We start from the raw sequence: 14,184 nt of genomic DNA, 5'->3' as shown, positions 1-14,184 counted from the left end.
TATCTCTCTCCGGGGTGCTTGTTTTCTGGGAAGGTTTCCCCGTTCTCTTTGCTCCAGTTCGATTTGAGGGAGCTGGATTTTGTGATGGTGGAGCATTGACTTGAAAACATTGGACCTGTTACTTGAGGCTTGCTACCATTGCCCCATCCAGTCGAGTGCACAGCCTTGTAATTCAAATCCTCTTCCTTCTAGTGTCCTGTCTACCAAAGGAGTGCATTAATGGCATCCCCTAGATTAGCCATCTGGTTATATCCCCACCCTCCACCATGTTCCTTCAGAAGTGAGGGTATGATGCCCCCTCTGCAATGTCCTTCTGAACCAGATGATCATCTTGTTACACCCTGATGCTCATCTTGCCAATTGTCTCCGTTAGCATCCTGACACTAGAGGCTGAGCCACCAATGTATCCGCCAAGGACACGGGGTGGGGGATAATGCCTGGTTTGCCAGGCAGCAAGATCTGTTGAGATGTTTGACTCTGATCTTGACAAGCAAGCAGCTGGAAGTGTGGCTTATGTCTGCTCAGTAACCTGGGGTGTCCAGGAGCAATGAACTTATTGCAGGTATGGGTCTTTTTCTGATCAGAGAGTGGCAGGTGGCAATGTGCAGAAGCTGAGAAAAAAGTAACCTTGGGTGCACCCTCTTTCCCCCCCCTCCCCGCCTTCACAGGGTTTGGTTGCCATTCCAGTCTCTGCTTTCTACAGCACTCCACACAAGAAGAATTTTGACCATCTCATCCGCTTCTGCTTTGCGAAGGTGAGGCCTCTGGGGCAACATGAGAGAAGGGGAGTGAGTTCAGGCAGTGATCAGGGCTACTACTGTAAATGAGGCATATGCCAAAAGGGATAAGTGGCTAAGACTTGGGGCTTAAATCACCAAACAGTAACCTGAAACCACAGGTTCAAAGTCTAGCAGGACTGACTCAATTTTTCAGCCCTCAGAGGTAGATAAAATGAAGTCACTGTGAGTGTCTTTTTCACATGAGATCCTAATCCAGGTTCTGTTCATTCATGGCCACTAAAGATCCCAGTGCACTTTCAATAAGAGTAGAGCTTCACTCCAGTGTATGTGGCCAAAATTTTCTCTCATCTTCTATTACTGTTTAGAGATTGATGTGCACTAGTTGCCTGCTGCCCTCTGTCCCAGCAGTGGCTGTATTTCAGTGGTGCTGTATTTTCAGCATTTGTGATCCTTCAGGATGAAACGGGGGATATAAATCTTACATAACTATTTTATTATTCAGTGTGGAGAGGGCAGGTGTGGGCATGGAGCCTGGTAGGGCTGACAGTCTGGTGTTTGCTCAGGAGGAAGCTACGCTGAAGGCAGCAGAAGACATATTGCAACAATGGAGTCTGGAGAAAACTGGCCAGTGAATGCTTTGAACAGAATACTAGGCAGGCTCGCCTGGACTCTGCCCTGATCTGCTGCTCCTTGATGCAGCCATCATGGCTACAGATTCTTTGCTTACTGTCTTTATTTTAACTCTTTATTGCATCATTGGATTTCAGTCACCTTCTCTATCATGCACGTGGGCAAGAGGTTTGTCAGCCCTGGGATCTGGTTCAAAGCTTCTCATTGCTCTCCAGTAGCAAAAAGGTTTTACTGTTCCTTGGACTTATGAGCCTATATATACACTGGAAAAATTTATTTTCTCTTTTTTACTTTCAAAAGCTTCACTGACTTATTCATACTGGGTTCTATGCAGCTAAAACACAAGGCAAAAATGGTTGCTGGGCTCCCTCTCCTGCCCCATAACATTCTGTATGTTCTAAATAGGCTGGTCCCAGTGTTCCTAAGTCATTCGAGTCCAATGACAGATGAACTTTGACTTTATCAGAACTTTTTCCATTGGTTCCTTCTGTTCCATCACATTGTAGAATGGACTACCAGCTCATCCAGAATACAGACTGTCCAAGTAGTTAATCTAGTCTACCTTTAAACTCTCCCCTCCATCCTCCTAACAGAACCAGGCCTGTCTGAACTCTAATTGTCACCTCCTAGCAGAGTGTCACCCAAATTATAAAGCAGATACTTCGGGCCTTCAAGAATGATGCACAGACTCAACTAGGAAAGGAAGAATTTAAAGTGGCAGGGCCTGTTCCTCCTTTCCCTGTATACTTTTGGTGCTTTATAGAAATTCAGTAGTGAGGGGAGCTAGCAGAGATTTTGTGTATTTGTGTCCTTCAGATGCTCCCGTGTGGGAACATCTGGATTATTCTTGACAAAGTTTAGATAATTAACTCTGATGGGGCGTCTTAATTTAAACCTGCATAAGAATGTGAACCTAAATTAATGTAAACTAGCATCTTAAATTGTTTCAAAGCAGAGCATAACTGATCTTTTATAAGGATTTAGAGTACAAGTTTAAATTACTAAAATGTACATAAAGGAATAAATATTTGTCTACTTAATACCTCTGTTTTCACATTCTTCATCTGCTCTGGCCATCAATAATATTTTACCTTGAATGTGGAGGGCTGCATTGACACTGCTGAATTACAGATAATGACCACATTCTGCTCTTACATCACTGCAGTTCTGCTGAGGCTACGGAGATTGCACCAGAGACAGAGGCTATGTCTGCACTGTATACCATTTAGTGACACAGCTGTGCCACTAAAAGGTGCACAGTGTAGCTGTTCTTTGTCGGCTCTCTCGCCAACAAAAAACTTCCACCCATGATGAGAGGTGTTAGCTTTGTCGGCAGGAGAGCTCTCCCCCACACCCCAACAAAGCACTGTTCACATCAGTGCTTTTTGTCAGTAAAACTTTTGTGAGTATGGTTACACTTGGAATTCCAAAGCGCTGCCGCAGCAGCGCTTTGAAGTGTGAGTGTGGTCGGAGAGGCAGCGCTGGGAGAGAGCTCTCCCAGCACTGCACATAAACCACATCCTCTACTAGTGTAGCGTGCAGCGCTGGCAGCTGTGCTCTCAGCGCTGCCGCGCAGATACAACGCTGTAAAGCCTCAGTTAGGTGGGATGTGTGGGTTGTTTTTTTTCCACACCCCTGAATGACAAAAGTTTTATGGATGAAAGTCCAGTGTGGACAAAATCTGAGAAGAGAATTCACCTTGCTGTCTAGCCCAAAGAAGGATGACCAGCTAACTTAAAACACTTATCACTTTCCTGTATGTTTCAAAGGTGTGAGGATTAAAGGAATTGTCAGATTATTACAATAAAAAGGAATGGGATTTAAAATTGCATTTTCTTTTGCCATTTGTGCTAGTTTCTGCATTGCAGCGCTGTGCACGCGTGGCCCTGCCCTAGAGCTGGCTGCAGAGTCTATGGCCTTATGGTCACACACGAGCCCCTGGACTTTGGTACCTAGTGCTACGCACGCCCGTTGAGTTAGTCGGGACAGAACTTGGCTGAGTTCCCCTCCCCCTCCAGTGAATCAGCAGCGCCTGCCCATGCGCGGTCTCCCATCCACGCGCGGAGCGAAAGGGAACCCGCTTAGCTCGAGGGACCGAGCGGGGGCGGGGCTGGCACGTGGCCGCTCCTCCCGGCCGCGCGGTTTTTGAGTCGCCTCCGCTGTCACGTGACTCATCCGCGCGGATCGTCGGGAAGGGGCATGAGAGGCGGGGCCTTAGGCGTTCTGTCCAATAATAATCCGCGAAGACCGGAAGTGGCGTTGGAAAATGGCGGATGGTGCTAAGCGGCCGCGGAGCGTGCAGGTGGGCTGTGGTGGTGGGGGGAGGTGTGCGCCTCAGCTCTGCTCCCTGCCCGCTCGCTCTCCCACCAGGGAGCCCCGGAGCCTGGGATCTGAGTGGGGCCCAGGCTGTGCGTTCCCCGCTGAAGGCCGGTCAGGGGCTGCGCTGGGGTGAAGGTGCCTGCAGCTCTGGCGCAGACACGTGTCACAGCCACCGTCCCAACTGGGAGTGTGTCTGCACTGCAGTGTAAACCTCAGGCTCAGCAGCTCAACCCCGCTCCGCTTGGAATCCCACCCTGCCACCCCCCGCCTTGCTCCTGTTCACTCACACATCTGTCTGACTCGGCTCAGCAAGGTCCCAGGTCTTAAGTCCTGCTGGGGAGCTGTGCCCAGGTCCCAGTGAGACTTGGCCCAAGCTCTGTCATTTGGTAGTGTGGATGCAGCTCAAGTGACGGACCGGGTCTGAAGGTCTGTATAGTGCAATATGGATGCCTTAGCATGGTTGTCAGACCTGGGTCCAGCAATTGTAAACTGAGATTTACAATGCAGTTAGGGTGCTCAAAGCGAGGGCTTGGAAACATTGGAAGCACAGGTCCCACGTGCCTGGGTTTACAGTGTAATGTGGACATGCCTTGGAAAGGCCAGAAATGAAACTGTTGACCCATCTGTATTGTGTTTTGTTTGTTGGGGAGGGAGGAAGGGGGTGTAAGTGTAGCTACTCAGTGTAAATCCTTGGATTGGATGCAATACATCATTTTGAAATGGGTATGTTTATATGCCCTGTTCTGCACTAGTACAATATACCTACCATAAAAGTTTTACACTGATGTAGCTACATCATGAAAATGGATGCAAATTTCACTAGTGTAGAGGAGCCCTTGAATGCTAGAGTGCACACAACCTAACAAGTAAAGGCCACAATCCTGTTTCAGTAAATGAAGGAGAGAGGGATCGCTGATTCTAGAGGCACCATCACTTCCTTAACCTGTCTCTCCCAATGCCTTGCTTGTTGAGAGAGCTCTACATCTGGATGAATTTTTGTTGTACTGATAACTTTTTTGTGATCCTTGTTAACCAGCTGATGGAATGCAAATCGTTTACTGTTTATTTTTTAGGAGAAAGAAAAAAAGGTTGACTGGCGTAAATGGAAACAAGAAAGTAAGGAGACACTTTTTTTTACATATTATGTGTATAATTTCCAGTGCTTTTAGAAATAAACCTTCAAACATCCATCAAATAGCCTGACTAGCTGGAGGACAGGTTCTTAATGAAATCCAGAGCCCTTTTATTTGTGGGTCATTGATTCAAAGCCAAAGTAGTCTGACTCATGATCAAGAAGTTGCCATCTGAGGACTGGTGTGGTAGCATGTGTGAAGTGACAAGCATGCCCAATTTCTACTGGATGTGTCTTCATGTTACATAGACCTAGCCCTGATTAGCATTTTTGTTGATTGTCTCAGGAAAGAAGACAGACAGTCCTTTCTGCCTTACTATTGATAATAGTACTCAGGTGTACAATTTGGATGTCATATTAGATTCCTGTTTTCCTCCTCTGTGTCTCTCTGTCCCCATGCTGTCACCAGATCTTCTCTAGCTGCCCTAACCATAGTAGGTTTTTTAATTTACTTGAATTCTGGTGATAAACCATTACATTGTCTCTTCTTATTTAAACCAGATGGTTATTCTCCATTTCAGAAAAAGAAGAGAAGAAAAAATGGAAGGAAATAAAGCTATTGAGAAAACTGGAAAAGAAAAGAATGCAGGAGGTGATAGAAAAACAAAAAGAAGAAAAGGCAAAGGAAGACAAAGGTAACAGCCTTGAATTGATGGCAAGGGTTGTGTGTGAGGGTCGGGAGAATCTAGTGTGTGAGGGGCAGATTTTAGTTGCTTGAGATGCATCTCACCTGTATAAGCAGAAAAGGATATTTTATCGCTTAACTTTCACGGTACTGGTATAATCACATACCAGGTCAAATACATAGGTAGGCACTAATTCAGTACAGTGAGTGGTGTATGTGAGACCACTTAATAGACAATCTGCTGTCTTAAGATGTCTCCTTAGTGTCCTCAAGTGTACAGAGTGCAATTGTGCTCCACCTCTAAGAAGTGGCCACTAAAAAGATCAGCAAAAGTCCTGTTGCTAATTATAGGTTTCATTGTACTCAGTCGCACTATCCCATAATTCCTCCTCATTGTAGCCTCCCTCCATTCTTGTGCTAAAAAGATGATGACAAATGTGTATTGGACAGTACAAAATGATGAAGCATTTAGTACTCATGTAGGAAGAATGCAGTAGTCCCTGTTCCTTTTAAAATAGCTAGCCTGTTGCACAATCCTCTGTAAAATTCCTGTGTCCGTTGATCAATTCTCTAGAGTCTAGTTAATACTTCAGATTTGGTGCCCTCTCCTGCTTGCTTTAAAGCCAATGGCAAAAGTCCAATTGACTTCTGTGGGAAGAGGAGTGGGGCCCTTACTCTGTAAAAGGCACTTTATTGGAGTGCTTTGGAATCTTATCATTTGTAGTGTGGAAGTCTTGGTACGAATTGGGGCCCCTTTGTACCAGGTGCTGTAAAAACACAGGACAGTCCTTGCCCCGAAATGCTTACAATTAAAATGAAAGAACCAAAAGCTAATGCTGTACTTTAGCAACACAAATGGGAGTAGAATTGCCAAGCTCCGGCTCTTCTCTCTCTTGTTTTCTAGGACGTCATTACACACTTAGTGTAGCTCTGCCAGGCTCCATCTTGAACAATGCACAGTCTCCAGAGTTGCGGACATACCTTGCTGGGCAAATTGCCAGGGCCTGTGCCATCTTCTGTGTGGATGAGATTGTGGTGTTCGATGAGCAAGGAGAAGATTCAAGGTAAGGGTGACACATTGTCTTCCCTGAATAACCTGTCCCTCAGTGTTTCCAGTTTCTGTATATCTTGTCCCAGATGAAGGCCAGCAGGAAACAGAGCTGCGGCTTCTCCCTGTCAAATACTTTGTCTGATGAGAGCTCCCTAATTTGTGTCTGTCTGTCTGTCATCAGGGGGGCAGCAGTGGCTATTCCCCAAGCAGGAAGACTAATGACTGAAATAAAGTAATAGGTTGGATGGTTCTAGAGGGTTATTAATAACCATTTTGCACTCACCCTACAGAAGTAGTGACCAAGAGCCATCACCTGGTGACTATTAGGTGGCCTGTGAGATGAATTGGTGATGTGTCTGGTTGCTAGTGGACAGGTGTCCAGATTGCATTTGCTTAAACAACTGGCATCTTTGTTTAGTGTCAGCAAAAAAGCCAAAGGACTAGATGAACAGTTCCAGTCTGTGGGAAGATGGCTGTGGAGACTGACACCTTGCTTTCTATCTTACCATGCAAATTGTAGGTTCTTTGTGACTACTAGACCATACAGTAGCTCAGCGCCCAGTTTATAGTTCAAATCTGTGATAAAGGTAAAAATGCACAATGTTGGGGCAAATTTGGACTCTATATGTAAACCAAGAAATATCTTGGTTCCATAGGACACTCAAGTCCCATAAGAGCAAGTAGGTTTCATGTAAACGCTGAAGTGCGTGGATCTCACCAGCATGCAATGAACACACGCTAGATTTACAGGAACCTAAAGAAGAGCTCTGCAAGCTTGAAAGCTTGACTCTCACCAACAGAAGTTGGTCACAGACTATCTAGTATCTGATGGCTGCTTTATAATGTAAGATCTTTTCTGACCTGGGTCAGACTTGAATTGCCAACAAGAGTGAAGGACTCTATATCCTGAACCACTTTTTTAAAGTCCTGTTTCTAGTTGTATACGTTTTAATTAAATAGGAATGGGATGCGGCCTCATGTAGATCTGCTCACTCTAGGGGCTGTATAAATGTCTTGGAAGATCACAGACTGCATCCATTTTCTTTCAGGACTGTGGAAGGGCAGTTTGACGGGATTGGAAAGAAAGGACAGGCCTGCGTGCAGCTGGCTCGGATTCTACAATATTTGGAGTGTCCTCAGTAAGACCAATGTGATTGCTTTGCACACCAAACAGATTCAGTCTTAGTTTAATACTAGAGTTTATTAACATGGAATTGTGAAACACCTCTGTCAAAGATTACAGGAGCAGGTGTTGGGTAGTGGAGGGTCAACATTTATATATATTTTTTTCTACTGTATTGTGCTATCTGGAGAGAGATTCTGTTCTGATTCACTTGTTATGCTCACATCTTGAGTCCAGATACACTATTAACATACTGAAGAATGAGATCTGCATACGGAACAAGGGCTGCTGTGCATTACCAGTGTTGGGATGCAACCATTAGAACTCAGTAACTTCTGCTTAGAATTCAGACCCAAACTCCCAAGAAGTAAGATCTTGGCAACTAAAAGAGCTGCAGGAATGTGTAGGGTGAAAATGATCAGTATTAATCCCCCTTTTACATTCTGTAGGAGCCTTAGCCTTCTAGGGTATGTGGTACCACAGGGCTCATTTCCTGATTTAAAGCTGGAAATCTCAAATTAAAATGAAGACTGAAAGAAGCTTGTTACAATTTTGAGACTTGAATCTCTCTGAACAGATACCTGAGAAAATCATTTTTCCCGAAACACCAGGATCTGCAGTTTGCAGGTAAGGATGTGATTATATCCCCTTGACACCTCATTCCCATCCCTAAGGCATGGGCCTTCCCTTCTCCCCCAGGTGAAGTAAATGGACGTGGGGCTCCCTCCACTCTACATTCCTGGGCAGCCCGCTCACTATTGCAGTTTGTGTGGTCCTGGCCTTAGTGTTCTTATGGTCTGTAAGGAGTGGCAGTTGCTAAGGCTTTTCCTTGTCCGAGCGAGTATGCTTGTGTTCCTCATCATAACTGGGATGGGTCTCTGCCTGTATGCACATGTGGACCATTTCATGGTTTTTCATCAGTGTGGGGAGTGAATGAGGGTGGGGGCAGGGACAGGAGAAGCAGGATGAATCCCTTTATAATCCGCCTCCAGGTGCGATCTGTCCTTCAATATATATCTCCCCCTCCCCCACTTTTCTCTGTACTGTTTCAGGACTCCTGAACCCATTGGACAGCCCTCATCATGTGCGGATAGATGAGGAATCAGAATACCGGGAAGGAGTGGTGTTAGCCCGGCCCACCAAGCCAGGCAAAGGCTCCTTTGTTAACTGTGGGATGAGGAAGGTACGGCCTGTTCACCCCTGAGATACCCAGAGTAAACTCCTTCCACTTATCAGTCACTCCTTTCAAGGTCAAGTACAATCAGACTAGGATGGCAATAAGCTACTGGTGAGTTTCTTGAAGGGCCATGTCCCACCATGCAATGGGACACTGTTTTTAGCAACACATGGTTCCTGAGCTCCATTTTTATTTAATTGTCTCCGCTGATCAGGGTTTCTGTGTTTAATGTTGATAGCACCCTCTGCTGGGGCCTGGTAGAGGTGTCAGTGCCTCTTAGCATCCTGCAGTAGGGCAAAATCCTCCAGTTACCATTTGCCTGAATTAACAAATTATTATTGTTATCCAGCACATTGAACTGGAAATGTATCATCCACTGCAACTCTTCTAAGCCAACCAAGTGTCTTGAAGGGCTGTAGGTTTTATAGAGACCATTCCCCACTATACAGTGTGGAATCTGAGCAGTCCCCTATGCCGTTAGTGGTGGAACTTGTCGTTTTGGCTGAGAGGGTAGTTTGAGTTCCCAAAAGTGATTTGTTTGTGTGTTGTTTTTGTTTTGCTTGTCAGCTGTAGCTTTCCTGTGTCCTTGCATCTAAAACTCTTTGTGCTTGTGGTCTGTTGTAGGAGGTACAGATAGACAGACAGCTAGAGTCTGGTCTTCGAGTCACTGTTCAACTGGACAAGCAGCAGAATCCAGGTAATCCATTGCCATCCTGCCTCTGGACGGGCTAGATGGGTAATACTACCACTGTGATCTGTAGTGTATGCTTAGTCCTGCAGAAGTTAGTCTTTGCACTGAACGCCTTCGGGCGATGCCATGTGGCAGACATGATGTCTTTAAACATGTTCAGGAATCATCATACCCAGTTATAGTGAATAACTACCCCCGTGCCCCTCAGTTCAAGCGTTACTCATTTATTCTATCTTAATGTTTGCGCTGTTTAGAGCTCAACGTTTTGTGTTTAATCAGTGTATAGACTGTGCTGAATAGACTAAACTCTTACCAGCTCTTAATAAATTTAAGGGGTAGAGCTTGTTTATGCGCTACGGAAGAGTGTTGGGAACATGGTACAGGGGTTGCTGGTTGATTTCCAGCAGAGTCTGGAGAACTGCAGTTTGCTATGCTAACCCACTGGTTTTGTTTTCAGACAGTAAAACACAGAAAGGCACTGTAGTGTCCTCGACCCATCCACGGACTGTGTCTGGCCTGTACTGGGGTTACAATGTCCGCTTAGCCTCCTGCCTGAGTAAGTTCACACTGCGTTCTGTCACCTACCTGCTGGGGCGAGGGCAGCAGTAGCCAGATCCACTTTTACTGAGTTCTCTGTCAACATTTACATTCACTTCTACACAGATTCTAGTTGTACTTGCTGCAAACCTTCAGCACAAGCCAGATGCTTGTTTCTTTAACGTCCTCTTCCTTTTTCTTGGGGCCCATGTGCTGCCATTGAGGATTTAATAGGTATTTTCCATCTCTAGTTTCCTTGACCCTATATAGCTTCTGGTGGTGGAGGAAAGGTGGTATGGTAACGAGCCTGTACTCACCTGCTTACTCTTTGCCCCCTGGATTTAGTAACTTCACTTCTCGTTGATATAGAAGATGGGGGATGATCCAATATCTGAACATTGATAAAATTTGACCATTGGGAAGGGAAACTAATAGTGATCATACTAATTCAGGCAAGAGATAATGCTCTGCACCTACCCTGGCTGGCTACACGTTCCTACCCTTAAGCACCAACAGCTCAGGTGTCACAGCTTCCTGAGAGCCCTAGTAGTAATTCTGCTTTCCCTCGCTAATCAGTGGGACCTTAGCAGGAAGACCAGGTTCCAAAACATAGAAGATCCCTGTAGAGCCTGTTCAGAAGTAGGAGATTTGAATACTAGAGGTACCATCCTACTGTATGTAAACACTGAGTGTGAGCTAGATACACACACTCCCACTGCCCCCTTAGCCCTGCCCTTGAGTGATTCCTGACAGACATGCCAGCCTGGGACTGGGTCAACATTTGGTGTAAGAGCCAGTATTTTTCAGGTAAGATACTAAGATTAAAAGAGGCATTATGGTGCCATTCTGCTGATGGAATTTGGAGGCATCTTGGTGAGAAAGATGAGTGATTTGGACACTAATTAATAGTACAACTACTGAATACCACTACAATGTAGGAGGCAGTAGACGCAATTCTTAGTAACTAACCTTTAGGTGTATAAAGTATGAAATGCTTAAAACTACTGTATTTAGAACCCTCTAAAGCGGGGATGCCACCATCTACTTTCCTATTATGCTTGTTTCCCAGGTGCTGTTTTTGCTGAATGCCCTTTTAAAGAAGGCTATGATCTCTCTATTGGGACCTCTGAGCGAGGGACTTGTGTGGACCAAGCAACTCTCCCCTCCTTCAGGTAACTGGACTGGTTCCTTGCTGTTCATCCCATCCCTTCGCTGGCAGACCAGTCCCAGGAGCAAGATGCCTGTGGTAGAACAATCAGTGCATTTGAGAGAACTGCTGTAGCCAGTGCTGCCATGTAATCTCCCTGGCAAGGCTTTCCTCTGCAGCAGCAGGGTTCATATCCTCAGATGCAAGCATACAACTCCCATTCACTTTGGTGAGATTTGCACCACCATGCTCTGTTCTGAGGCTCGATCTACACAACGGACTTATGTCTGTAACTGTGTTGCTCAAGGATGGATTTTCCACATCCCCGAGCGATGTAATTATACCAGCCCAACTCCTGGTGTAGACAGTGCTATGTTGATAGAAGGGCTTCTCCTGTCAACATAACTACTGCCTCTTGTGGAGGTGGATTAACTATGCCAACAGGAAATGTGCTCTCATTGGGGTAGGTAGCATCTTTGCTAAGCACTAGGGCACTGCAGCTGTGGTGCTGCAGGGCTGTACATGTAGATAAGCCCTGATTTACCTGCTCTGATATTCTTTCCATACATGTTACTCATATACCAGGCCAAAACTAAGCCCTGAGCATTTCCATGGGTTGGCTCTTCTGATCAAATTTGTCAAAGCAGGAGTACCCAGTCATTAACGTAGCTCACTGGATGCTGTCATTGTGGGGTACAGTTCAGGATGTTTGCAGCTGCCTGGATGGCAGTTGGAGTCAAGGACAACTTTAGTTCCAAGGCCATCTGTTCCCTTTTTCTCTGGTTATATAGCTGAGTGGTGTTTTGTTCAGTATATTGGGAGAACTAGACACTGTATGTGGTGTAGAGTAAGTTCAGAACATAAAGAACTAGAACCATCACTTGTGCTGGGCTTCAGCAAATTGCATACAGCTGTTAAAGGTTCTATTAACTAGCCTGCTCTGGGTGACCTTGGTCAAATCACTTCGTGTGCCTCCATTTCCCTATCTGTAAAATGAGGATGACAGCCTCTGACCCTCTTTTGTAAAGGGCTTTGAGGTCTACTGATGACAAATGCTATATAAGAGCTAAGTAGTGTTGTTAAAGATTGCAGGGGCAACACTGTAGTTTCTTCTGAGCTGGTAGGATCCAGTCTTCTGTCCTATAAACCTGTGTGTGTGTGTCTGCTCTCTTCCAGCCATATCCTAATAGTATTTGGAGGTCTCCAAGGGCTGGAGGCTGGTGTGGATGGTGACCCCAACCTGGAGAGCACTGATCCAAGTGTCTTGTTTGATCTTTACCTGAATACATGTCCCAGCCAAGGCAGCCGCACCATCAGGACAGAGGTGCGTCACATGAATAATAGCATGATGATGTGTGGCAGCATCTTCCTTCTAAGGATCATTCCCCTACTAGTACCTTCTTTCCTCAGAGGAAAACAGTTCACAGCTAGCTGAGGCATAAGTGGTTAGCTAGGTGCCCTCCTAGCTCCAATTACACAAGTGGTCTTTTTAAAATACTCTTTTTATAACAGATTTTTAGGTGCAGCATTTGAACTGGGAGAAACTATTATTTGTGTTAGTGTGACATAGGAGCCCATAGTGATTGGTGCTGTACAAATCCCAAACAAAAAACAATTCCAAGCCCTTTAGCAATGAAATTCATTGTAGAGTCTCTGAAGGTTTCAATAGTGAATCTGGTTGGGCTAGTGTATTTCTGCATCGATATCTTATAGGTATAAGACATGAATCCCACTACTATCCTTCTGCAAACAGTCACTAAACTTGTTTGTATTAAGTGATGTGTGCTGAAGTGCCACCCTTGGACCAGTGGATCTGACCCTACTTTTTGTTGGTTCCAGGAAGCAGTACTGATATCTCTGTCTGCACTGAGACCCTGCATTGATGAGGCTGTGAGGAAAGCCCATGGTAGCTGAAGGGGGGAAAAACTGATCTACAGAACTGAGCTGGCCTTCTCTCCTGCTTTCACCTGCACCAGCACTCTTTCTTCTCCTCAGGTGGCCCATTCCAAGTTATGGTAACCCTATACCTAGGAAGAGCGGCTGGGGGTGATGAATAAGTCCCCAAGGCAGCCTGCTACACTCCAGCCTCTCTGAGAGTGATCAAGAAAAGCACAGTACCATTACCAAAATGGCTACAGCTTTTTAACTGACTCAGACATGACACTCAGATTAAGTACTGTGACTGGACACTGGTTGGGGCTACTCAGGAAGTATGCTCTCCAAATTAAACAGTGTTGGTAAATAGATCTAGCTGCTGCCTCACATCAGCAGCAGCAGCCTGTCAGTGGATCACACAGCACCAAGAGAGGTGCTGGAAAAAATAAAACAGTCATATTTAGTGCTCTGGAGTTTTTAAAAGTGGGGGTTGAGGCAAAGAATTAGGGACCTGATCTCCAAAGGCATTAAATGCCTGCTGAAAGCCACTAGGAGCAGTTTTCTCAGCACCACTAAAGAGCCTGGTCTAAGTAGCTAATGAGCATTTTTTTTGGGCCTTTCAAGAGTAATGCTGAGGTAGATTGCTTCTTGACACGGAGAAGGAGCTTCAAGGTACTATATGCAAGTTAACTGATGCAAAAGGGTGCTGTGTAACTTCCGTGGCAAGGAGGACCCCCCTTTTTCAAGTCACTCTGTCTGAAGAGCAGGTCTTGTTACTGTTCAGCCTTACAGCAATAGGTACCCACTAACAACAGAGGTGAGGTGTAAATTTCTGGAGATCCAACCAATGCACAGAGTGCCTGGGACTTTCCTCTGTCTAGTGGACATGAGTGTCACAACTTTGGTTGTACCCCATCTGAACCTCATATTGATGTAAAGTTTTAGCACTGGTGAAAGACTAACACTCTCATGCCAGCTACAGTAGGTATACAACCCATACACTGTAGTGTAGATACTCCTTCATTTTTCTTCTGTACAGGCAGGGGCTAGCTTCCTTATGTAAATATTATGGCTACTTAGTCAAGCCTAATCGTTTTGGCCGGAGTCTGTTGCTTACAGGAAGTGTAGTGTCCTTTA

The 14,184-nt window shown here is 45.4% G+C and overlaps 2 protein-coding genes across 18 annotated transcripts in view; both read left to right on the top strand.

The window, feature by feature from the left end:
* The window catches only part of KYAT1 (kynurenine aminotransferase 1), a 92,634-nt gene extending 89,433 nt beyond the window's left edge, over positions 1-3,201 (top strand). For 12 of the 16 annotated variants that reach the window (XM_075060642.1, XM_075060641.1, XM_032797833.2 and 9 more), the window contains 2 exons: positions 669-755; positions 1,304-3,201. In XM_075060642.1, coding sequence (XP_074916743.1) covers positions 669-755; positions 1,304-1,372 — 156 coding nt within the window. In that variant the 3' untranslated portion in view covers positions 1,373-3,201. The remainder of the gene's footprint in view (positions 1-668; positions 756-1,303) is intronic. The other 4 variants (XM_075060644.1, XM_032797835.2, XM_032797834.2 and 1 more) reach the window with 1 other exon arrangement.
* Positions 3,202-3,614: 413 nt separating this feature from the next.
* Positions 3,615-14,122, top strand: SPOUT1 (SPOUT domain containing methyltransferase 1). Of its 2 annotated transcripts, XM_032797843.2 has the most exons (12): positions 3,615-3,672; positions 4,763-4,805; positions 5,343-5,456; positions 6,351-6,510; positions 7,547-7,636; positions 8,198-8,247; positions 8,673-8,803; positions 9,422-9,494; positions 9,946-10,044; positions 11,095-11,197; positions 12,349-12,496; positions 13,012-14,122. In XM_032797843.2, the coding sequence occupies exons 1-12, from the start codon at positions 3,637-3,639 to the stop codon at positions 13,084-13,086; spliced, it is 1,122 nt and encodes a 373-aa protein (XP_032653734.1). In that variant the 5' UTR covers positions 3,615-3,636; the 3' UTR covers positions 13,087-14,122. The 2 variants fall into 2 exon arrangements, with proteins under 2 accessions (XP_032653734.1, XP_074916747.1); XM_075060646.1 differs by lacking the exon at positions 4,763-4,805 and having other exon boundaries at positions 3,632-3,672.
* Positions 14,123-14,184: the final 62 nt, after the last annotated feature.

Source organism: Chelonoidis abingdonii, chromosome 24 (genome assembly GCF_003597395.2).
Source record: "Chelonoidis abingdonii isolate Lonesome George chromosome 24, CheloAbing_2.0, whole genome shotgun sequence".
Taxonomy (NCBI): Eukaryota; Metazoa; Chordata; order Testudines; family Testudinidae; genus Chelonoidis; species Chelonoidis abingdonii.
Note: the sequence above shows the minus strand (reverse complement) of the source record. Positions and strands in the feature narration are given on the sequence as shown.